The sequence below is a fragment of the Aquarana catesbeiana genome, linkage group LG07 (assembly GCF_042186555.1).
Source record: "Aquarana catesbeiana isolate 2022-GZ linkage group LG07, ASM4218655v1, whole genome shotgun sequence".
Classification (NCBI taxonomy): domain Eukaryota; kingdom Metazoa; phylum Chordata; class Amphibia; order Anura; family Ranidae; genus Aquarana; species Aquarana catesbeiana.
In genome coordinates this window covers 239,080,445-239,104,119 of record NC_133330.1, presented here as the reverse complement: position 1 = coordinate 239,104,119, position 23,675 = coordinate 239,080,445, and the positions used below count along the sequence as shown (strand labels likewise).

At 42.3% G+C, this 23,675-nt stretch overlaps 1 protein-coding gene across 5 annotated transcripts in view; it reads right to left on the bottom strand.

The window, feature by feature from the left end:
* EVI5 (ecotropic viral integration site 5) overlaps nucleotides 1–23,675 on the bottom strand; it is a 352,231-nt gene that overhangs the window by 27,934 nt on the left and 300,622 nt on the right. For all 5 annotated transcript variants that reach the window (XM_073593140.1, XM_073593141.1, XM_073593142.1 and 2 more), the window contains one exon: nucleotides 3,395–3,490. In XM_073593140.1, the coding sequence (XP_073449241.1) occupies nucleotides 3,395–3,490 (96 nt within the window). The remainder of the gene's footprint in view (nucleotides 1–3,394; nucleotides 3,491–23,675) is intronic.

Sequence of the window (23,675 nt, the reverse complement as noted above, 5' to 3'; positions counted from 1 at the left end):
ACAAAAAATGCACATATATCGGCAAATGTATGCAACTAAAACCTGTATTTAAAGCAAATTGCTGAACAGGGTAATTTGTTTGCTGGCTAGCTGGTAGGGATGCTGGGCATTTTGTATTGTGTTTGCTCTGAATTAAATACCTTATCTGTACTAAAAAAAAAAAAAAAACAAAAAAACAAAAAAACAAAAAAAAAACAGCTCTATTCCGTTCCTCAGTCCAGCGCAATGTAACCATCAGTCTTGAGAGCCCAAGGTATGAGCCATACTACGGATAGGTCAGGCCATAGAAAATAACAGTAAGTGCCAAGCTCATGGGGCGAATAGTACAGAAAGAACTGAATGCATTCTCTATAGCCAGTATATTAGGTCCATTTCACATAGACTTCAACTTGTAAAAGAGCAGTGTGAACAGCAAGCTTTACAAAGCATTTAGAGAAAGCTTTCGGCAAGCCTTTAAAGTACCATAAAGCTCCAGTTGGTAACTGTTGCACACAGATCTTAATGGGAGCTGTCACTTTAAACATGCTGCTAGCAGACTTCAGCACTACTTGAAGCTTGTTGAAAGCCTGGTAGCTTCTTTAAAGTGACAATAAGCACTCCCATTAAGATCTGTTTATAACATTTTCCACAAAGGATCTGAAGGGTGCTTTAAAGGCTTAGAGAAAGCTGCTTGATGTTTGCCAAAAGCTTTGCAAAATCTTGCTAAAAGTTTCATAAAAGCTTGCTATTCACATTCCTCTTATACAAGTTGAAGTCTGTGTTAAACAGGCCTTAGATTTATTTAAGCGGAGGTGGGGTAAGGTAGGTTATTTTTTCAGAAACTGGATATTGAGGCTCCTAAACACTGGAAAAACCTTATATCCTACATCAGGGCATGTCCAAAGTCCGGCCCGCAGGCTAATCGCGGCCCGCGGTCCGGTTTCGGACGGCCCGCTTGGTAATTTTGACATATATATCTTTTGTGGCCCCCAATAAATCCCCAGTGCCAGGGGCCACAAGATATGGCTGCCTTGGCGGGGGCAGGACGAGTGCCGTACAGGATACAGGAGAATTTCCTGTTTACACGGCGCCCTGTGTAAAAGGAAGTCCCGTCTCCTGCGCTGCCATTGGACAATTGTTTTGTCCATCATAGGAGGTGGGACTTTCAATTAAAGAGGCTGCCGATAAAAACAGGAGTTTCTACTGTATGTCTGTTGGCGCTTGTCCCGCCACCTCCCTGTCTCCTCCAAGGCTGCAGATGGACATGAATCAGGCTGCACTGACGGCAATGGTGAGTCTGCATTGTTCATGGCAACGGAGTGGGGGCTGCATTGTTCATGGCAACGGAGTGGGGGCTGCATTGTTCATGGCAACGGAGTGGGGGCTGCATTGTTCATGGCAACGGAGTGGGGGCTGCATTCATGGCAATGGTGAGGCTGCAGATGGGCACTGACCCTTATTTTGCTTCCCAGTTCTTTATTTAAAATTTAAGATTTTTTTTCCTGAAACTTCCTTTTTAAAGTGAAGGTGCGTGTTATAAGCCGATTAAATACGGTATATCCAAATAACACGCCCGAGCTCATCTATTCACCACACACAGCACAAAGGCAAGAGAATTCTTGTTGGGCCATGTATTAGCGCTCGGACGGACACACTTAGACCAAATTTTAATGGTTTAAAGAATGTCAAGCAAAATGGTCGGCCCTCAAGCATGTTCTCCATCAAATCTGGCCCTCTTTGAAAAAAGTTTGGACACCCCTGTCCTACATGACCCTGGCAGCTAGAATTGCCATTGCTTGGTGTGGGAACCAGTTGGTGGTCTCCCTTGAACACGTTAAACTAAACTGGATAATGATTACTGATAAACTCTTGTGTACCCTTTAACATTACCCAAAGTTTGAAAGGACCTGGAAGCCATGGCTGTGGTACCTGGAGGGAGTCTAGTATGACTTGGGGATCTTGATCACATCTTTTCTGTTTCAGTCCTCTCTCTAAACCTTCTTGTCTCCCCCTCCCCCTGCCTCCTCCTTCCTTTGGACAACCACGTTATATTTCTATCTTACGGTAACTTGTTACTGTTTAGACATTTGGTGCAAGTTAAGACCATAGGTGAGAATGTCAAATATGGGACACGCTCTTTCCTCTAGTGTTCTAGCAATTGAAGAGATGTAAAGAGAATCTCTCTTCTTTACTCTAATTGAACACTTTGTCTTCGTTATATTGGTTACCACATTAAGGGGAATCTGTACCCATGTGTCTTTACTGTTCCCACTTGTGGGGACTCGGTTTTGTTTAATACATAAAAAAACTGGAATCCCAAAAAAAAAAAAAAAAAAAAAAAAAAAAAAAAAAAAGACTTGTTACTGTTTCTGATGTTTCAGATGCGTGACTGTTGGAGACATGGGGAGCCCACAAATTATAAGTGAACAGAGCTCAGAGGGAGCAAGAACAGATCTAGGAGCAAACCAGCTGTGCTTCACACATGTGCTGACAAAACAAGCTTGCAGACTGAAGATTCATTTGTCTGCTGCTGATCCGTCAGAGTCCATAATGCTGGGAAATGAGCTGGAGGTTTACTTACCTGCAGTTGAGAAAAGGCAGCGCTGTGCAGCAGTGGCTTCTGACGCTGGTAAAACAGTTCCAATATTGCAGAGCCAGCAAACATGATGCTAAAACAAAACTCAACTTGATCTGGTTTTTGATAAACTTATGTCACGCAGAGCTTCGATAATGAAGGCTTTAGGAGTTTGTAATTTTTTAGGGAATGTTATATTGATAAAATGTTAGTGTTAGTTTTGATAGAGAGAAAATTACTGGCAGGTTTTTATTGTCATTGTCCTGATCACCAGGACAGGGGAATCTCATCAACAGCAAAACAGATTGCAACAACATGACAGGTGTTATAACCCCACGATCATGATCATTGACGTCATGCTGCTTCTGTCAAAAAAAGCCAACTTACCTAAAAGGATATGACAACCCAAGTCCATGACATAAGGCCAGCCGCAAACTAAAATGCAAATTACTAGTCTTTGCAGCTTTAAGGAGCTTGCATGTTTCAGATCACTTTGAAAAGGATTGGCTATGACAAAGTTGTGCAAAAAAAAAAAAAAAATTACATTTAGTGTAGATTTTGCATTTTTGCAACACTAGGCTAAAAACAGAAGTTTAGCTCTGCTATATGAAAAAAAAATGCAAAATTTACAGCTATAGGTTTACATTATCAGCAAAAGAGGGGAGAAAGAAACTTCACCTGATGACATAAAAAATAACTGAACACACTATAAACTATATACTGAAGGACAAAAAGTAAGCAGTAAAATATACCCGAAACACGCAAACACTCTTCAATGCTAAAAAGCATGCATGGATGTCAATAAGGATAATACAGCTGCCTGTTCCACATCATGCTTACCTCATGTTTCAGTTCTACAATTTGATCCTTTAATTCTCTGATGTACTGGCTCGAGTCAGAGTTGTCGAGCTGTCCTTGTAATTTCCCTTCTTCTTTCTATATAAAGAATATGAAAGCAAAACAATGAAATAGAGACAGGAAAAAGATGGCCAAGTGGTCTATAAAGCAAATGTGCCACAAAGTAAACCATCCGCAAATTTATGGAAGTATTGACTGATACTTTTAAAACAGCTGTTGCACTTTGGAGAAATTATACTTACCTGTGGGTGCAGACACTTTTGTGTTTTAAAAACAAAAACAAAAAAAAAAAACCCACACAGGTCATCTGTAGCCAAGCTATAGAAATATATATGTTAATTAGGTTGGGACCCACAAATAGGTTTGGAGTTAATGTTTTGGCAGCCCCCCTATGTATTAAGTTGCTTTATTGGAAGGTTAAATGTGCTGGGAGCAATAATACAGCAAGTCAAATGTAATATTTTACACTGCTTTAGCATCTCTGCAAAAGTATATTGCATACAGCAGTCCTCCATTTTTATACCTGGAACAGACCACTCGAAACATACGACGCCTCAGACACAGAAGAGCTAACACTACACAATGGGTCTATGAAGCAATGAAAGCTTAAGAGGCCATTGCTTGTTCGTTTGTAGACTCAGAGTCCATTTACTCCTATGCTTTTTCCTATGTACACATTCACTAAACAGTTTTTGAGTTTTCACAGGATACAGCTCATGTATATGGGCGTTATTAAACGCAGCCTTTTCAGTTCGAAACTCAGTGCTGCTAAAACATATACGGTCAAATACAGAACACAGTGTTTGGCAAGAAAAGGCTGCATTTTACCTGTAACGGAAACACCTTAATGGGGTATACTGTACTTGAAACACATTAAAACGAAAACGATCATCTACACTACACCAAAGTCAATGGAAACTGTAGACTGATGTTTTAAACACAGCACCCCTCTAAATGACACTTGTCTCAAGTCTACAGCCAGAAATTGTTTTCCAAACACTTCCATTGGATAACATGTATAAATGTGTTTTTAGAAATATTACTGGATGCTTTGGTGGCATTCCATGTGCAACTCAGTACTCTACTTGCAGAGTGTTTTTTTTTCTTTTTTTTTTTTAAAGCAAAAATGTAGCACTGACGATTATTTCTTAATTGCGCTATTTATAATTTTCTAATACTTTCATGGGAAATTTCTGCCACAAACATGTTTTCCAAGAACCAATACATAAACGTGGCTTTATCAAAGGCTTTCAGTTAACAGACTTCCTTCACAAAGACAACAGATGTGTGAAAGAGACAAAAGGAATTTAGTAAGTAACCAAGTTCCTTTACAGCAAACAAATCCTTCAATGCTGTGGCATATTCATCAGAGCATCCACCTGGCATAACAAGGGGCAAAGACAGTAGCAGCTGTTAAACCCTCTTGGTAAAATGTTAAAATACGGTTAGAGAACTTAACATGAAAGACTTTTGTTTTTGGTAGACTGCAAAAATAAACTGGTAAATTTGAACATACTGAAAATACCAGTAAAACAAAAAGTGTGTCCATATAATTGCTCCTATTTGTCCAATATCCTTAGGAACTGTTGGTGGATTTTATGCACCGTGACTTATCAAGTTAAAATAGAATTTTACACAATAGCATCTTTAGAGAAAAAATATCTTAGAATTGTACCTACATGCCGACTTGTGATATATTGGGGTTGATTTACTAAAGGAGGATGCGATGACGTATAAGCAGCATACATTCTATTTAATAAAAGTTTCCTTGCACATGATCAGTTATGCGGTGCAAAGTAAATTACCACTAAAGCCTGTCAAGCTCTTTTGTACAATTACTGCTGAAGGCTATAGTCGGCAGCAGTAATCATTGTCTTATGACTGTGGGGAAACCGCCCGCTGTCAGAATACAATAGCACAGCAGAAGGGATTCAACACATTCAGCGTGATTCAAGCTATTTTCTTTCCTTTAACCCATGGTTAAAGGAAAGAAAATTGCTTAATGTATGGCCAGCCTTGGCTTCCGCTCATTCACAAAGTCAAGTGAAAATTCACATGCTCTCATTTAATCAACCCCCTGATTTTGACCTTTAGCCCACAATCACATCAGGACATTTTGACATGCGATTTGACATGTCAAATTACCATCTATTGCTGGCAATGGCACAGTTCAAATCAGTGCGATGCCGCACCGATTGCCAAAAGTAGTTCCTGCACTACTTTTGGAGACTTCGGGGGCGATTTGAATAGACATCTGTGCAGGAACCCGCACAGATGTCTGTCAAATCGCCCCCAAAGTCAGACTGAAATGCAGATTTCAAACCGGCCCTCAGTGTGAACGTGGGCTCAATCACAGTTTGCTGTTCTTCTTGGCACAGGCAAACTGCCAGAATGTAACGGCACTGGCAGTCAATCCAATCACCATCAAGATAAGTCCCACTTGCATTACCAGGAACATTGTTATCCTAAACAAAATATGGATTTTTCACAGTTTCAGATAACCAATTAAACTAAACCAATTTTGGCAATTCCAGGATGGAGAATCAGGAACAAACTGAGCCAGCCCACAATCTCAAAAACTTGCAAGGTACATGGAAAATGTATGTGTAAATAAAAATCAAAGCACAATTGCCAAAAAAAAAAAAAAATAGTTTTAGGGTTGGTTCAGACACACTATGGCAACCCTCAAACTTTCCACTCAACAGCTCGCATTTGGTGAGTAGAAAAAAACTTGAGAGCAAGCATGGGGCTGCCTCGGGGGGTGTGTCGCAGTGGGAGATCCCTGCTCTGTGTGATCCGCCTGGCTCTCCTCTCTCTAATCACCATGCACTGGTGAGGCTGCACTGATGAGCACTGGTGAGGCTGCACTGATGAGCACTGGTGAGGCTGCACTGAAAGTTGGTAATATTTATTTTTGTAACCCAATTCTGCACAAAACATTTAACAGTGTCATTTATTGAGAGAATTTATGAGGGCGTTTGGGGGGGGGGGGGGGGGATTAGGGGCGAGGCAACTGGTGGCAAGTAACTCTTAGCTAAAAAATAGCCTGGTCTACAACTCAATGTAATCTATGGTTAGACACTGAAGGAGCACCAGAATACACACCATTAGTTTAGCTGAAAACAGGAGTGTGTGTTTTATGCTGTGCTACTGAAACCATCATCAGTCAAGCATAACTCTCTATACCCACATCATCGTGGGAAGCATGGTCCAAACCCACCTGAACTAATCACTCACTGGTACTTTTGCAATTCATTTTCGAAGAGCTCACAAGTTGTAAAACTAAAGCAGAGAGCTGATATATGTAGGGAATGTGTTCATACACAGCCACATGCAATAAAAAAAAAAAAAGACATGATTTTGGACCATCAGGAAAGGGAAGATCTCCTATAGGGCATTGTGAAGTACAGTCAACCATTACCAAGCTGACATTTTCATGTGTACATGAAAAATTACTTTTCTAAAGTGCCATTAGAAAGTGACTACATCTAGATCATTTTTAAATGTAATATTTAATGAATGCTTGTGCTTTGCAAAGAGGAAAACTCACAAAAGAATGGAGAGAATATTCTTTATAGACCGTGCAAGTAGTCCTTATCATGAGGTTGCACAGATCTCTGAAATAACTAACATCTTCTTTATCAACATGACAATAAATGACTGGTCATAACAGATACAAGCAAACAAATGTTGCTTTGCTTTAAAGCTTAACGTTTAAGCAATTGCAGAGGACCACACAAATTATGTAACTCTGCAAACAGTCATTCAGAGCAAAATGTGGTGAAAATCTTGCATGCTGCTAAGCTTAAGAGTTTGAGATTTCTTAAGAGGTTTTCAACCACTGTGCTTCTCTGAGCTGGCAGCACATGAAAGTAATCAGTTCCTTATGCACAATGCTGTAGGCAATACAGGTGTTTGGGGGGCTGCAGCCACAATATGAAAACCAGTTTTAGAAGACTTTCTACAATTCCTAGAATAGGTGCACAGACGACTATATAGTGCTGAAAACACCATGCATTCACTGCGGTAACCCTGTCAAAACATGCTCTTTACACATGTTGGGAAAATGTTATACAAGGCCAGACACTATCGAGGAACATCAGAGTTCTATTTCCTAAGTAATATATTAACAAACTGTTACTTTTTTTGTTTCAGCTTTTACGCATGTAACTTGCAAGAAAGAACTTGCCTCTGACAATTTTGGGCAGTCACAAAGGTGCTTTAAGAAGGTGCACACATGTGAAAACGGATTCTTGAAATTCACGCAGGTCACAGCCTAACTAAACCTAGATGAAGGCATAGTTGTGTGTCAGGCTGGCCTGCTACTTTTTGCTGGTAATTCGGTAATCTGGAAGAATATCGTTAAACTTTAAGGGCCCATTTACATCACTGCATGATGGGGACTAGCTGCCATGGTTTTACGCTGGTACTTTGACGCTAAATGTCAGCTGCCATAACCCCGGTATTTTAAAAAACGGCGGGCGGCTGGCTTTCAGATAAAAGTGGTCTCAGTGGCGGATTCACCGCAAGATCACTTTTTTAATCGGTGGTGGGAGAGGGGTCCCCCCCCCCCCCCCCCCGGTTTTCTGTAAATATGAGATCCGAATTCTTTTTGACCCCAGATCTCACATTAAAGTGGTTCTGTCTTGCTTTTTTTTTTTTATTACAAGGGATGTTTACATTACCTGTAACGGAATAAAAGTGACCCTTTTTTTTTAAAGGACAGTGTAAAAGTAAAATAAATGAGAAAAAAAAATTAAAACTATGTTCAAACCACACATGTGAGGTATCACCACGATCGTTCCAGCGAGAGCAATAATTCCAGTCCTAGACCTCCTCTGTAACTCTAAACAGGTAAACTGTAGAAAATTTTAAACATTGCCTATGGAGATTTTTAAGTGTAAAAGTTTGTCGCTATTCCACAAGCAGGTGCAATTTTGAAGCGTGACGCATGACATGTTGGGTATCAATTTACTCGGCATAACATTATCTTTCACAATATAAAACAATTGGGCTAACTTTACCGTGGTCTTATTTTTAAGTCAATAAAGTAATTTTTTGCCAAAAAATTGTGCTTGTAAGACCGCTGCGCAAATATGATGCGACATAAAAGATTCAAAACCCAGCCATTTAGTCTCTAGGGCCTCTGCTTTAAAAAATATATATACTGTTTGGTGTTTCCAAGATGTTTTCTAGCAAAAAAAAATAAAAATAAGATTTTTATAACAGCTTACCTGCAAAATCCTTTTCTTGGAGTACATCATGGTACACAGAGAACCATAGTAATCACTATGTGGGGTATTATAGGCACCTTCAGGTGATGGACACTGGTATACCCAATGCAGGAAGTTCACTCCCTATATAACCGCTCCTCCTACCAGGAGTACCTCAGTTTTTGTAGCAAAGCAATATACTTAAACAGAAAGAGGGGCGGGACCTCTGTGTCCCGTGATGTACTCCAAGAAAAGGATTTTACAGGTAAGCTGTAAAAATCCTATTTTCTTTATCGTACATCACAGGACACAGAGCACCATAGTAATCACTATGTGGGACGTCCCATAGCAATGTCATTTGAGAGGAGGGAGACAACTCATAGGGCACCCCCAGACTTGAGGACCTATACAGCACACTGCGCCAAAAGATGATATCCTCATGTCTTCTTACATCCACCTGGTAAAACTTGGTGAATGTATGTACTGAAGACCAAGTTGAGGCCTTACAGATCTGAGCCATGAAGGCCTGGTGACACACTGCCCAAGAAGCACTAACCACCCTGGTAGAGTGCGCTTTGTCGTGCAAAGGTGGAATCTTACGCCTTAAATCATAAGGCTGAAATATAACTTTTAGCGACAGTGGATTTCGACGCTGCCTGTCCTTTCTTAGGACCTTCTGGCAGTATAAATAAGACATCAGTCTTCCAGATCTGAGCAGTCGTCTTTAAATAGACTTTAACCACTCTCACTATATCAAAACAATGTAGTGACTTCTCTTCCCTGGAACATGGTTTTGGAAAAAACGATGGCAGGACAATATCTTGATTCAGGTGGAAACCTGAAACCACTTTTGGCAAAAAAACCTGGACGAGGGCACACCACCACTCTGTCCTCATGAATAATCAAGTATGCCTCTTTACAAGAAAGAGCAGCCAATTCCGAAACCATTCTTGCTGAGGATATAGCAACCAAAAATACCAACTTCCTTGTCAGAAGGACTAAGGGAATATGCTGTATTGGTTCGAATGGCTGTTTTTGTAACACTGACAAAACTAAGTTCAATCCCAAGGGCTCAAAGGCGATTTAACTGGCGGATTAATCCGCATCACCCCTTGCATAAAACACTAGCCTAAAGAATGTGTAGCAAACGGTCTTTGAAATAAGACCGATAAAGCTGAGACAAAGCCCTTAATAGTACTCAAGGCCAACTTAATCTCTACCCCCAATTGTAGAAAGGCAAGAATTCTGCCTATGAAATACCTCTGAGGGTTCCAACCCTTGGATTCACATCAGGAAACATAAGCCCTCCAGACTCTATAATATATAGTTCTGGAAGCTGGCATCCTTGTATTAATCAAGGTAGAGATAACTGACCCGGAAAGCCCACCTTTCTTCAGAATGTGGGTTTTAATAGCCAAGCCATTAAATTTAGCGTTCGTAAGGAAGGATGGAATATCGGCCCCTGTGAGAGTAGGTCTGGCCATAGTGGAAGGGACCATGGATCCTCCACCGCCATCCTTACGATTTCTGCATACCAGGACCTTCTGGGCCACGCTGGCGCTACCAGAATTACCAGCTTTCTTTCCAGCTTGATCCTGCAAAGAAGTCGTGGCAGCAACTGAATGGGGGGGAATGCATAAATCCATGAGAACTAATCCCACGGGGTCACCAACGCATCTGTTCCGCATGCGAGTGGATCCCTTGTCCTGGACACAAAGTTAACCAACTTCATGTTGAATCTGGACGCCAGAAGATGTACGTCCGGAGTCCCCCATCTTTGGCAAACAGCCCAAAAAATGTCGGGGTGAAGGGACCATTCCCCCGGGAATAACTGCTGGTGACTCAGGTAATCCGCCTGCCAATTCTCTACTCCCAGAATGAAGACTGCCAACAGGCACGGAACATTCCTTTCTGCCCAAGATAGAATATGGTTCGCCTCTGTCTGCGCTGCGAGACTCTTGGTGCCCCTTGGTGATTGATATATGCCACAGCTGTGGAATTGTCGGATTGGATCCTGACAGGACAATCCCGTAACCTGAAAGTCCAGGACTTCAGAGCCAGACGCACTGCCCAAATCTCTAGGATATTGATGGGCAAGGCTCTTTTGGTTTTTGACCACTGTCCCTGAACAGTTGTCTTCTCTAGTACTGCTCCCATGCCTGAAAGGCTGGCATCTCTCGATACCACTTTCCAGGTAACAGGTCTGAAGGATTTTCCTTTCAGCAGAGTCTGGGTTATTAACCAACTGAGGCTTGGGGACAGCCGCATTGGCAAGTCTAAAGTTTGAATTGTTTTGTTCCAAGCAGACGGGATACTGTTTTGCAACAGTCTCGAATGGAACTGGGCATAGGGAAATGCTTTGAATGAAACCACCATCAACCTCATGCAAATGCGAATGGAGGTATCTCCTTTCGACCTGACCATCCGCACCAGCTCTCTTATGGAGTTGATTTTTGCCTGAGGCAAGAACAACTTTTTCTGGGCTGTGTATGATCAGACCCAAGTACTCCAGCCTTTTTAGCGGTTTTAAGGAAGACTTCTCAAGGTTGAGAATCCAACCCAGACTTTCCAGGTAACTGGTTGTAATGTGTACACTTTGCTCAAAATGAGCCACCGTCTGGTCTATTAGCAATAGATCGTCTAGGTACGCCAAGACTGTTATGCCCTATGCCCTAAACCTGGCTAGAGGTGGCGCCAGCAGTTTTGTGAACACCCAGGGTGCTGTAGCGAGCCCGAAGGGCAAGGCTACAAACTGAAAATGCTGCTGTTCTACCTCGAACCGCAGAAAGCTTTGGTGAGCGGGAAATATAGGGACATGCAGATATGCATCCCTGATGTCAATAGACGCCAGAAGTTCTCCTTGTAGGATAGAAACCACTGACCTGATCGACTCCATGCGAAAGGAGCAGATCTTCAGGAACCGATTTAGATTCTTTAGCTCTAGAATGGGTCTGACATCTCCATTTGGTTTTGGTACCATATAAAAAGGTTTGAATAATACCCCAAACCTTGCTCTTCTGTGGGGATTTGTACGATCACCCCGAGCCAGGAATCTGTCTAGTGCCCGAAACAGATTGCCTTTTCCCTGGATCTTTGGAAATGTTTGACCTTAGAAAATGAGATGGTGGAAACTCCCGAAATTCTAATTTGTATCCTAGAGACACTGTGGAGATGAATTTCCTCTTGCCAGACTTCTGAGTATTGCAGAAGTCTTCCCCCCAGTCTGGTGAGGGGGGGCGCCCCTTCATAATGAGGCTTTAGAATTCTGCTTTGCAGGTTTCCGGCCCCAGGCCGCCTTTTGTGCCTGGGCCTGACGGCGGAGGCCATCGCCACTGCCTAGAGGCAGAAGCCCCTGGTGCAGGGGAAAGAGTCTGCTTAAAGGAAGGGTGTTTATATTTTCTTTTGACTGGCAAAAGAGTACTTTACCCACTAGAAATCTGGATGTATTTGTCCAAATCGCCGATCCCCATGAAAGGGAAAACCAGTCAGGAGCTTTTTGCAAGGTGCTTCGGCTGACCAATTTTTTAACCATAGGATCCTACCCATGTTAGTCTTTCATGGCGTCTATGGCAAAACATAATGCTTTTGGTAGTTTGGCCAATTCCGGGGCTTGTTGTGCAGGGATCTCTTTAAGGGCCTGTCTAAACTGGTCCTTTAGGGACTGACAGATGCCTATTGCAGTGACTGCAGGCTGAGTAACGGCCCCTGCCAGGGAAAAAGAGGATTTTAGCAGGAATTCCAACCTTTTATCGGTTGGATCCTTAAGCATTTGTGCATAGTCTACTGGACAAGTTGGACTTTTATTCACACTGCAAATTGCAGCGTCAACTGCTGGTACATTCCATTTTTTGGTGAATTTCTCCTCCATGGGATAGAGTGCTGTGAATCTCTTTGGAGGGAGAAAATGCTTATCCGGGTGTTCCCATTCAGCATAAATAAGTTTCTCTAGTAAAGCATGGACAGGAAACGCATGAAAAGGCTGTGAAGGTTTTAAGGAACCTAAAGAAGAAACAGAACTTTCAGCTGACTCCGTTAGGGGTAGCTTGAAAGAGGAATGAACCATCTCCGTAAGAGATTGTACCAGCAATTTCTCATATTGCGAGGCTTAGAAAGGTTCATCCACTGATGTCTCCTCCGAAGAGGAGTCATTGGTTGCCCTACCTCCTGATCGGCTGAGGGTAACACCTCATTCTGTATACACACTGTTTCCTTGGTAGGGGGATCTAGCACGCTTCCTATCCTTTTGGATGGAGGATGCGATTAAAGCCGCTAATCTTCCTTCTAGGCCCTGCAGGGCGGAGGAAAATGCATCTTCAGTCACGTATACAGGGGCTGAGATGTGAGAAGCAGCTGCACCACCAATTAGTCCCAATGACTCACCCTGGCTTGTCATATTTGGTATTTCAGGAGAGGATGACAGTGTGGAGGCACGACTGGAGTTCCCAGCGCCTGGGGGTGGAATTTTTGGTACCTTTTTTGTGGTGTCTTTTTTGTAAGTCATAGTGCTAAACACAAAAGCAGAGGCACTAAGTAAATGCACTATTTGCTGAGCAATAGTCTAGCAATACAATGCCGCTATACCGCTTGGTGCTGGGTAACAATGTATTTCCTGTACTGGAAATGCCTGCATGCATCCCTTACGTGCCCCAGCGCTCCTGTGTCCTTGTGTGTCAGACTTCCACCTCTTCAGTTGCATCTGAAAAGATCTTCTTTTGTGAGAAGCGTCTGTTAAAAAGCCTCAGGTGTAAACACTGCTTGCGTCCCCAGCGCCTGCGCCACACCCCCACGTTTCTAATTAACAGCCACCTGCGCGCACGGATGGCATTTGGGTCTGCCAGTCCAGACCCGTAGGAGGGGAGGCTCTGCACTAAGTAAATGCATTATAGACAAGGGCTGAGGAGAGACAAAGGCTGGGGAAAAAATAAAGCTTTTTTTCAGCTGCCGTTTAGGCATGCAGAGACTGTAGATAAATCTAATCACTGTATAACACAGGGATGCCGCCACTGCACCCCCCCCGAGGGGGGGAGGCGGGAGAGTACAAGGAATCTTACCCCTCTGTTGTATCTCCCTGCCCCTAGATTGCCCAGGGGGGAAAAAAAAAAAGACATGCTGGAAACTCACCCTCCTGGCTGCTGAGACCACACACGTGCTGTTTTAGCTGGACACTGAGCTGCTGAGAAGCAACGTATCAAGGTATGTGCATTTACTCTACTCCCTCTAGTGGAGACTTTAAGGCAGAACATTTTTACTCATGGAAGAAAAACTCATAGGTGGACTTTACAGTTCCTAGGCTTTCTCCCTTTAACTTATCCTCGCTGCAGGAACTGCTGTAACAGACAGATTGGTCAGCCGAAGCACCCATCACGGCGGGCTGCGTTAGCAAACCTTCAAGGACCAGGTCCCTTTTTATAGCACTTCCACTCCCTTGGACCTGTATTAGCACCCCGCCAGGAAAAGCTTTAGGTAAAGTGGCATGACCAAAAAGCCCTGGGTCCCGGGGCCCAGCCCTGCAAAGAGAGGCGTTACAGGCAAAACCTCGTGCTTCGTATACGAGGCTCGGGTACCCTCCACCTTGGCCTCGGTGGCCCTTTGGATGGATCCGGTTTATGGAGGCTGTTTAAATCCAGCAAGGATCCCTCCAGTTTGGAGCTCTTCAGAGCACATCTTCACTCATGACCAACACCTTAGACACTGACGAAAAAACTGAGGTACTGCTGGAAGGAGGAGGGGTTATATAGGGAGAGAACTTCTTGTATTGGGTATACCAGTGTCCATCACCTGAAGGTGCCTATATACCCCACATAGCGATTACCATGGTGCTCCGTGTCCCGTGATGTGCGATAAAGAAATACAGATTGTTACATGCAAACAAAGTGCCAGAAAAGACCTGGGGGTCAAGTGGTTAATGACTTAAGGACCGGGCCTATTTTTCAGACTCTGTGTTTACCAGTTACAAGCATCATTTTTTTTTGCTAGAAAATTACATAGAACCCCCAAACATTATATAAATATTTTTCAGACACCCTAGAGAATAAAATGGTGGTCGTTGCAATACCTTATGTCACACCGTATTTGCGCAGCGGTCTTATAAGCACAATTTTTTGGGAAAAAATACACTTTGACTTAAAAAAATAAGACAACAGTAAAGTTTCCCAATTCTGTAGACAGAAATGCAGCTGCCTGCATACCATAATCAGAAAAGTATGTGTGTGGGAACCGTTTGGGGTGTCAATCTTGGGTGTTGGTGCTATGTTGTAGTTTGTTGGTATTTTTTTATACCCGGTGAATCTTGCACCTAACAAATTGAAGGGGGTGGGTAGGGTGGTGAGAGTTGTTGTACCTTAAAATGTGTTGACTGGTTAATATTCGCCTTATTTTGTTCCCTGCTGTACACCGTGAAAGTGAAATTGTAATCCCTTTTAGATTGTCAGCTCTAATGAGCAGGGCCTTTCTAACACTATTGTAAAGCGCTGTGAAAAATTTAGCACCATAATTACTGATTCTTTTTACACAAGTAAATTAATGTACCCAACTGTGTTGCTGCTGTCAAAATAAATGTAGAATATTAAACTATTTACGTATTTGTTGGACCAATAACTTTTTGTTTTCCTCTTTAGTGGAATGTATTGTTAACACCCAAACAAATAAAGATGTAATAGTCTACAAAATAAACATTTTATTCTGCGCACATGCAAGACAATAAAAAAAAAAATCATTCATTGGGATTTGAACCGATGAACATAGTGCTGCTAGGCAGAAGTGCTAACCACTAAGCTACCCATAGTTTTAAGAATATATAGTAGTACCATGATTCAAGAATTAAGATATACAGTACAATTATAAGTAGATTTAAAGTGGTTGTTAACCCAATTACCCCCAATTAATCAGGCACACAGCACATGGTTCCCTAAGCATATCAGCATCTTTTTTTGTGTAAATACCTTTTATTAGCCTTTTTAAGCTCTGTCAATTGTCCTAGATCATCTCTATATCTGAGCCGAGGGAGCTGAGTAGGAGGGACACAGATTCCTTCTGACGTATGCAAGATACGTCAGAAGAGGAATCACTCATCTTCCTCCCTGTGGCCGTCAATGCAGTGTGTACGAGAGGAGAGGCATGTCTGGGAGTGTAGGAGAGTCTCTCACTCCAGACTACATGTTCACAGGAAGAGGGAGGGGAAGGAGGTGAAAACAGGCAGAGAGGAGACCTGCGGATGATGCAGACACGTATTTAGACCACGGTATCTTGGCTCAGCAGCCATGATAGTCGTGGTCTGTTCTCAGGGGGGGAGACGGGAGCTGGCAGGATCAAACGGGTATTGTAAGGGATACAGAGAAGTGATGCAAAAACAAAAGCACCAAGCTAAAGGGACAGGAGCAGCATTTTTTTTTTTGGGTTAACACTTTACTAAAATTCAAAAATGAAAATTTTTTGTCATATAATAGAGAAATTTCTTTTTAGATATATTTAACATTATAAAAAAAGTATGCATTACTCCAACATCGATTAAAAAAATGCATTAGTTTGCAGAACTTGTAAAAAAAATAAAATAAAAAACAACACTACACACAAATGGGAACTGTATCCTACACCCTCTAGGGACCATGGTTAGCATTTTTTATTATGGAAACTTGACATTCACTAATAGGCGTTCGCTCATTTAACCACTTCAGCCCCGGAAGTATTTACCCCCTTCCTGACCAGAGCGATTTTTGCTATTCGGCACTGCGTCGCTTTATCTGACAATTGCGCAGTCGTGCGACGTTGCTCCCAAACAAAATTGACATCCTTTTTCCCCCCACAAATAGAGCTTTCTTTTGGTGGTATTTGACCACCTCTGCGATTTTTTAATTTTTTGTGCTATAAACAAAATAAGAGCGACAATTTTGAAAAAAAAGCATTATTTTTTACATTTTGCTATAATAAATATCCCCCAAGATATATGAAAAAAGTTTTTTTCCCTCAGTTTAGGCCGATCCGTATTCTTCTACATATTTTTGGTAAAAAAAAAAATCGCAATAAGCGTTTATTGATTGGTTTGCGCAAAAGTTATAGCGGTTACAAAATAGGGGATAGTTTTATGGCATTTTTAATAATTTTTTTTTTTTTTACTAGTAATGGCGACGATCAGCGATTTTTATCGTGACTGCGACATTATGGCGGACACATCGGACATTTTTGACACATTTTTGGGACCATTGCCATTTATACAGCAATCAGTGCTATAAAAATGCACTGATTTAGGTGTAAATGACACTGGCAGTGAAGGGGTTAACCACTAGGGGGCAGGGAGGGGTTAAGTGTGTCCTAGCGGAGTGATTCTAACTGTAGGGGGGAGGGGCTGTGTGTGTCACTACGCTGATCACTGCTCCTGATGACAGGGAGCTGTGATCAGTGACACTTGTCACTAGGCAGAACGGGGAGATGCTGTTTACATCAGCATGTCTCCGTTCGTCCTCTCCGTTAGGCGATAGCGGGTATCCCCGCGGCGATAGAGTCCGCGGGACCCGGCTCACGTAGCTCCCAGCCGGCGCGAATGTGATGGCATGGCGGCAAATTCAAAGGGAGGTACCTGTACACCGATTTGCACAGCCGTGCCATTCTGCCAACGTACATCGGCGTGCGCAGGTCGGGAAGTGGTTAATGGTGCTTCTCTGTTCACCACGGCGAGGTCTTAATTGTTTTAATTAGGTGCAATTAGGAGTCCAACGTCTATTGCTTCACCGTATTCTTAGCAAATCAACCCCAATGTAACAACTGTAAAATTGTCTTTACTTAGGCTGCTTTCACACTGGGATGTCAGCTATTTTAAGCAGCGCTTTACAGCCGTTTTTGCTGAGGTTTTTGGCCGCTAGCGGAGCACTTTTAACCCCTAACGGCCGAAAAAGGGTTAAAACGACCCACAAAGCTCCACCGCAGCGGCGCTTTGTCAGCAGGTTCAGCAGCGCTGCCCATTCATTTCAATGGGCAGGGGCGCTTTAGGAGCGGTGTATACACTGCTCCAAAGATGCTGCTTGCAGGAGTTTTTTTTTTAACGCCCTGCCAGCGCATCGTCTCAGTGTGAAAGCACTCGGGCTTTCACATCGAGACCACACAGGAGATGTTTTTCAGGCGCTTAGACAACAAAAAATTCCTCTACAAACATAGTTTTGACTACGAACATGAATCAAAAACATTTTTAGCACATATATTTAAGTTAATTTTTTTTTTTTTGCTTATTGGTCCAATTGGGAGTATAAATGCTTAAATATTATATATATATATATATATATATATATATATATATAGCGAGAGAGACAGAGAGAGATATTTATTACACATACACACGGCAAAACTGAATTAGCGTCCAAAAATAATGTATCAATTGTTCCACCTCAAGTTGACTCACGTCCAAGACTAATATAACATTAAAATGATAGGTCACTTATCTTCTAGTTTATGGTGTGTACATATACACATTTCTTATGTGTAATATACACTGGAGTTTTTTGGTCCTACTGAAAGAACTACCCCCAGACAATCTTGCTAGTGGCAAACTACTTGCCAAGGGTTTCAATGGCCAGTTTGCTGTATCTATGGAGGAACAGCATTGTCCCTGTAGGACAAAGAGCGGTGTTAGGCCTACAGAACCGCTGCCGCCTCCTCGTCTCCATGGTCACTTTAAACAGGACCTATAAAATGGCTGACAATTTTGCAATATGCATACCCGTCTGCTACATTGCAATAAGGCAGGTTATTTATTTTTTTTTTCAAATGGTCTTCTCAAGAACCACAACACAACTTATAATGCACCATGTTAAAACTATGTTGCACCACCATGAACAGATGGTATAACATGTCTGTTGAAGAACTCTGACTAGGTGCATTACAGCAACACACGGTAAAACAAAGTGCAACTCTGGACAAACAAACATACCCTTTCGTTTATTTGTGCATTCCTTCCAAAGTTGTAATGTCATTTTTTGAGATCTGGTTGCAATAATTACTTAAAGCGGGGGTCCACCTATCTATCCTTTTTGTTTTTTTGAGTTCATTCACAAACTTTTCTTCTTAGCATTACATACTCACATATTGTGTGTAATATGTCCGCCTGTGTCAGATTTCGTCGGAAAGAATAACTTATATTATTCACTGCAGGCGGTTTCCATCTTCATTGTGGGCATTTGAAGCCCACAAGCATTTATTTCCTGGATGTGGTGAATGCTGTGCTCCCAGCATTCACTGCTCGTTCCCGCACATGCTCAGTGGCATCCTGGGAAGCCTGAGACTAGCTCCCAGGAGTCTGGGAGAGGCTAGAAACACGCCTACGCCCACGGGAGGAGAACCAGGAAGTGCAAAGAAGAATAGAAAAATAAAAGGTAATTACGGCGATTTAAATTTTTTTAAACGGCATGTCAGCATCTAGGCAAGGAAGAGAATACATACAGATATTGTTAAAAATTTGGATGGAACCCCGCTTTAACATGGCCCACACTGATTCAAACTGCAGTGCCGTGCAAGTTGGCAGTTGCCTTTAAGTGTGGAGAGAAGGGGCTAGATTCACAAGTTCACATCACATTCTAGCAGCAAGTGCAGACCACACAATCACCTCTCACTAATTTTTCTCAACTTTGCTCTGTGGTCTTGAGATGAAGGCTATATTTTCAAAAATTCAGCACAATAAAAAAAATGCACAGAAAATGTGGTAAAGTGTCCTTTCAGTGACACTGCGGTGACTCATTTAAGTGTAAAAAAGAAAAAGAAAAAAAAATGCAACAAAGTTCTAGGGTTAATTTAAAAGAAAAATTTAAACAGTGTTTCCTGTAAACCAAATGATGGAACATGAACCTTGAGGTCTGAGGCTTTTAAAGATCTGAGTACAATTAAGAAAAAACGCAGAATCAATTAAGGACACTGATTTTGGTAAAACGGAATTCATTTATTTTCCGGGCTAGGGATTTAAAATAGAAGAACTGCATCTCGAATGAATACAAACCGATTCAGATTCAATCATCATGTACTGTAAGCAACTGGCTCATCCATTGACATTACAGCTATGGTGTCCGCTTTCCCCCATTCCTATGGTCCCTAGACATAGCAGTGATACAAGGTGAAATTAACCACGCATTTTCCCAGCATGCACTGGGCAGTACATTTCACACAATTCCTTCAGGCAGGGCTATCGGATGTAAAGAAAGGAAAGGGAACACGCAGTAAAAAAATCAAAACCGTTTTTTTTCTTATTGATTGTGGTGCACATATCTAGGAAACATGTTTACAGATGTGTATATTTATATAGTAGTCTGTGGTTAGCCAATGATTTGGCACTTCTTTCCTAAACTCCCAACTAAAGGAACAGATTTAGTCATTGACTCAGCACTTTCAAACGTACCCTTCTGTAAAACTGGCTGTAATTAGGATACAGCAAAGTTTCCCCTGAACTTTACCATTTCCAAATATTGAAGCAAAGAACAAATCAACAGTTTTTATAGTGGACTACCATGTCTGATCCTGTTCTGTTGTCCAAGTCCATATTTGCCACAACATAAAAAGATTTTACCATAATATCCTCATGCAACTTCAGTGAGTTTTTTACCCTTTGTATCTAGCACTATAAAATGTAACAGGTTGTTTAAATACAGGCTGTCCCCTAGTTACAAACATCCAACTTACAAACAACTCCTACTTAAATGGAGGGAGACAACAGGAAGTGAGAGGAAATCTACCCCTAGGAAGGGGAATTCACTCTTGTAAGAGCTATTATGGGAAAAAGGTACATCCACTGATGCTTTATCAGCAAGGCTTGTTTCCACAACAACCCAACATTTTCAAAATCCAATTGTCATTGGGACAGAAAGTGAGGTGAAATCTTCTGAACAGGGGCACAGACAGCAAAACAAACGTTACAGGGGTGTTAACCCTTCCCTATGCTATCCAAAAAGCTTAAAAATAGATTTTTTGGCTGGAGCTACACTTAAAAAATGTATCTGTTCCGACTTACAGATTCAACTTAACAAACCTACAGTCCTTATCTTGTTTGTAACCAGGGGACCGCCTGCAGAGCAAACCGTATGTAGGAAAAAAAAAATTCTACAGCAATATTGGCACTGGCATGAGACAGACCACTTACAATAAACAAAATCTTTATTTACAATTCATGATAAAAACATTAAATATAAACATAAATGTTAAAAATAAATCTCTCAAGCGGATCAAAGCAGATTTGTGTGTATATATGTATATATATATATATATATTCATTCTCAAGCAATTTTGTCATGAAACAATGAGACTATTGGTCATGAAATTTCGCCTTTTGGCCAAAAAAAATAAAAAATAAAAATAAAAAAAAGGCTTTGACAGGACAGTGCAGAGGGAGTGCGGTGAGAACAACTGTGCCCAAGATTTTCAGTCAGAGAAAGAGCCCGAGTCGGCAGAAACCCCCAGCTATTTGGGGAATCTCCTGAGTCTGCAGTGAGTTATCAGAGCCACTGTGGTGAGAGAACGAGGTGTGGGGTGTCACCTATAGAGTCCAGCAATGGAGGGAGGCCATGCCATTGGAAGCTACTACAGTGCGGGAAAGCAGTTCTGGGACTGGAAAACATGCTGCCCGTCAGTCGCCCTAAGCATCCTAAGCGAGTGGACACCTGATCGGTGGGGCAACTAACAGTGCTACCGGGACTGGTCAGCGGGCCTCACAGCCACTACTTGCTACCACTACTAGGGAATAAAGCCACTAGGAGATACCTAACCAGTGATCCCATAGCTCTAATACTGCCTACAGGTCTTACTGATTGCTGCAACGCGTGCCAACAAGCTCCAACAAGCTCCAACAAAATGTCCCTGGTTGTAATTACCTTAAAGCTACATCTACTGGCCAGTTAAGGCAGTGTCCTGCCCCTGTCTATTCATATCAGAACTAGTATAGAGCTGCTATCATTCTGAATGCATTTAATTATTATATATTGATTTTAGCGAATGATATTAGAAGTGTACTGTTCTTTTTTTCTCCCTTTCAATTTTCTACTTGGTTATAGTTATTTTACCCTGTTTAGCAGCCTGTGTCTGAATTTGCCTGATCTGTTTAATTCTGTTGAAATTGCCATTTATGGTAATCTGAATTAATAGATTAAGCAAGTTATCCCTAACCTGGTGTGTGTGTGTTTTTTCTACTGGCAATACCTCACAGCTAAGTGAAGGGTATTTTACATTTGTGGTGTTACTAGTGCTCACAGAAGGTGTGTCAGAAGGGCTGTGATTGATCTTGGAGTCGAGGCGTGGAACAAGAAACCCAAAATTACCAAGTGGCTCCTTTGGGGGTAGCACTACACGTGGAGGAACTCGTCTGGGAGCCTCTTTTCTACTAACAAACCTCCAAGATAACGCCCCAGAGAGCCAAGATGGACCAGGCTGCTGCAACCCAGTGCTGTGAAGACACTAGGCCCAGAACTGAAGGTGTGGCTAATGGACATCAAGCCCAATCAAGAGAGCTCCACACTTATGCTCTAATAGAGTGGAGAGGTTATGGTTGACTGACGATGTCAAAGCTTGTCTAATCCAGCTGAATGTGCCCGACATGAGTCCAGAAAGCTCAAGCCAAGCAGCCCTGGCAGAGGAAGCCACCTTACCGGCACCAGTAGCTCTGACTGGGCCCGAGTTCATTTCAGCCTTGGGAGATTTGTGACAAAATGTCAGAAGGACATCCCAACATACATTGGGACCAGGTATCAGAAGCTGAGAACATTTTCAGGTAAACAAACAGCGCATCAGTGAGAGCTTGATAGGAGCTGCTGCAGAAGCTATCAGAAAACTAAAGTTCAGTTGAACGCACTGCACAGCCTATGACTACCTCACCATGTTGCAGGAGGGGTTTGGACTAACAGAGAAGGCTGCAGACTTGATTTACCAATTTGAGCATGCTATCTAATGCCAGGGTGAGCTCCTGTCCGAGTATATCCGGAGATTAAACAAAATGCTAAACCAAATTGTATTAAAGAAGGGAATGGAACCTTCAGCCATAGATCAAGCTAGAATGCAGCAGATTCTGAGAGGTGCTCTACGCGCCGATCCGGTCTGGATCAAGCTAAAGACTTCAGACAATGTCATGTCATTAAAGTATCCTGAATTCATTAGGGTAGTGAGGTAGGAAGAGGCTATGTTTGAGGGCAAGAAAACTGCAACCAGGCCAGCTTCAGTGTCTATCGGACGTTGGGTCAGTGGGGCAGCAGAGCCCAATTCAGAAATAGCCACTCAAATCCCAGATGGAAATGTTGAATCTGTTAGCAGCCAAAATCACCACATTGTCCAGTGAAAGTACTCTGGGGTCCAGCCAATCTCCAAAATACTACTGAGATCTTTCCCAAGTCAGGACGGCCTACCCAAGCTTTCAGACAGGGACTTAAGGACCAGATGGAAGATCCCCTCTATAGTTTAACACTGAAATCCCTGGAGGCCCAATGCCCAGATCTACTGCTAACAGAAACCAACAGAAGCACGACTAGTACACAAGGAATGGGATCGACTGCAGTTATGCAATGGGGTGGTCTATCGAAGGGGGCCCTCAGATGATTCTGAAGTTAAGTGGCAGTTGTTCCTGCCGAGAAAGCATAGAGAGAGACTGCATTGACTGCCTTACGACAACCATGGTCACTTCGGGCCTGAAAGAATGTTCAAACTGGTGAGACCATTTCTATTGGCCCTCTATGTGGGCTGAAGTTGAGAGATACTGCCATTCCTGCATACGGTTCATACAGAAGAAGACTTTACCCAAGAGAGCTGCCACAATGGGCCATCTTCAAAGTCAAAGGTCAATGGAATTGGTGTGCATTGATTTTCTGTGTCTGGAGCTTGACATGTGTGGACAGGGAAATGTCCTGGTGGTAACCAACCACTTCACCCAGTATGCCTATGCATTCCCAAGACCAGCAAGCATCTACAGTGGCCAAAGTTCTGGTAGAGAAGTTCTTTGTCTATTATGGCCTACCTCAACGTATATATTCACTCTGACCAGGGGAAAGACTTTGAGAGAAGACTCATCAAGAGACTTAGATGGGTATTGGGTATTCAGAAAT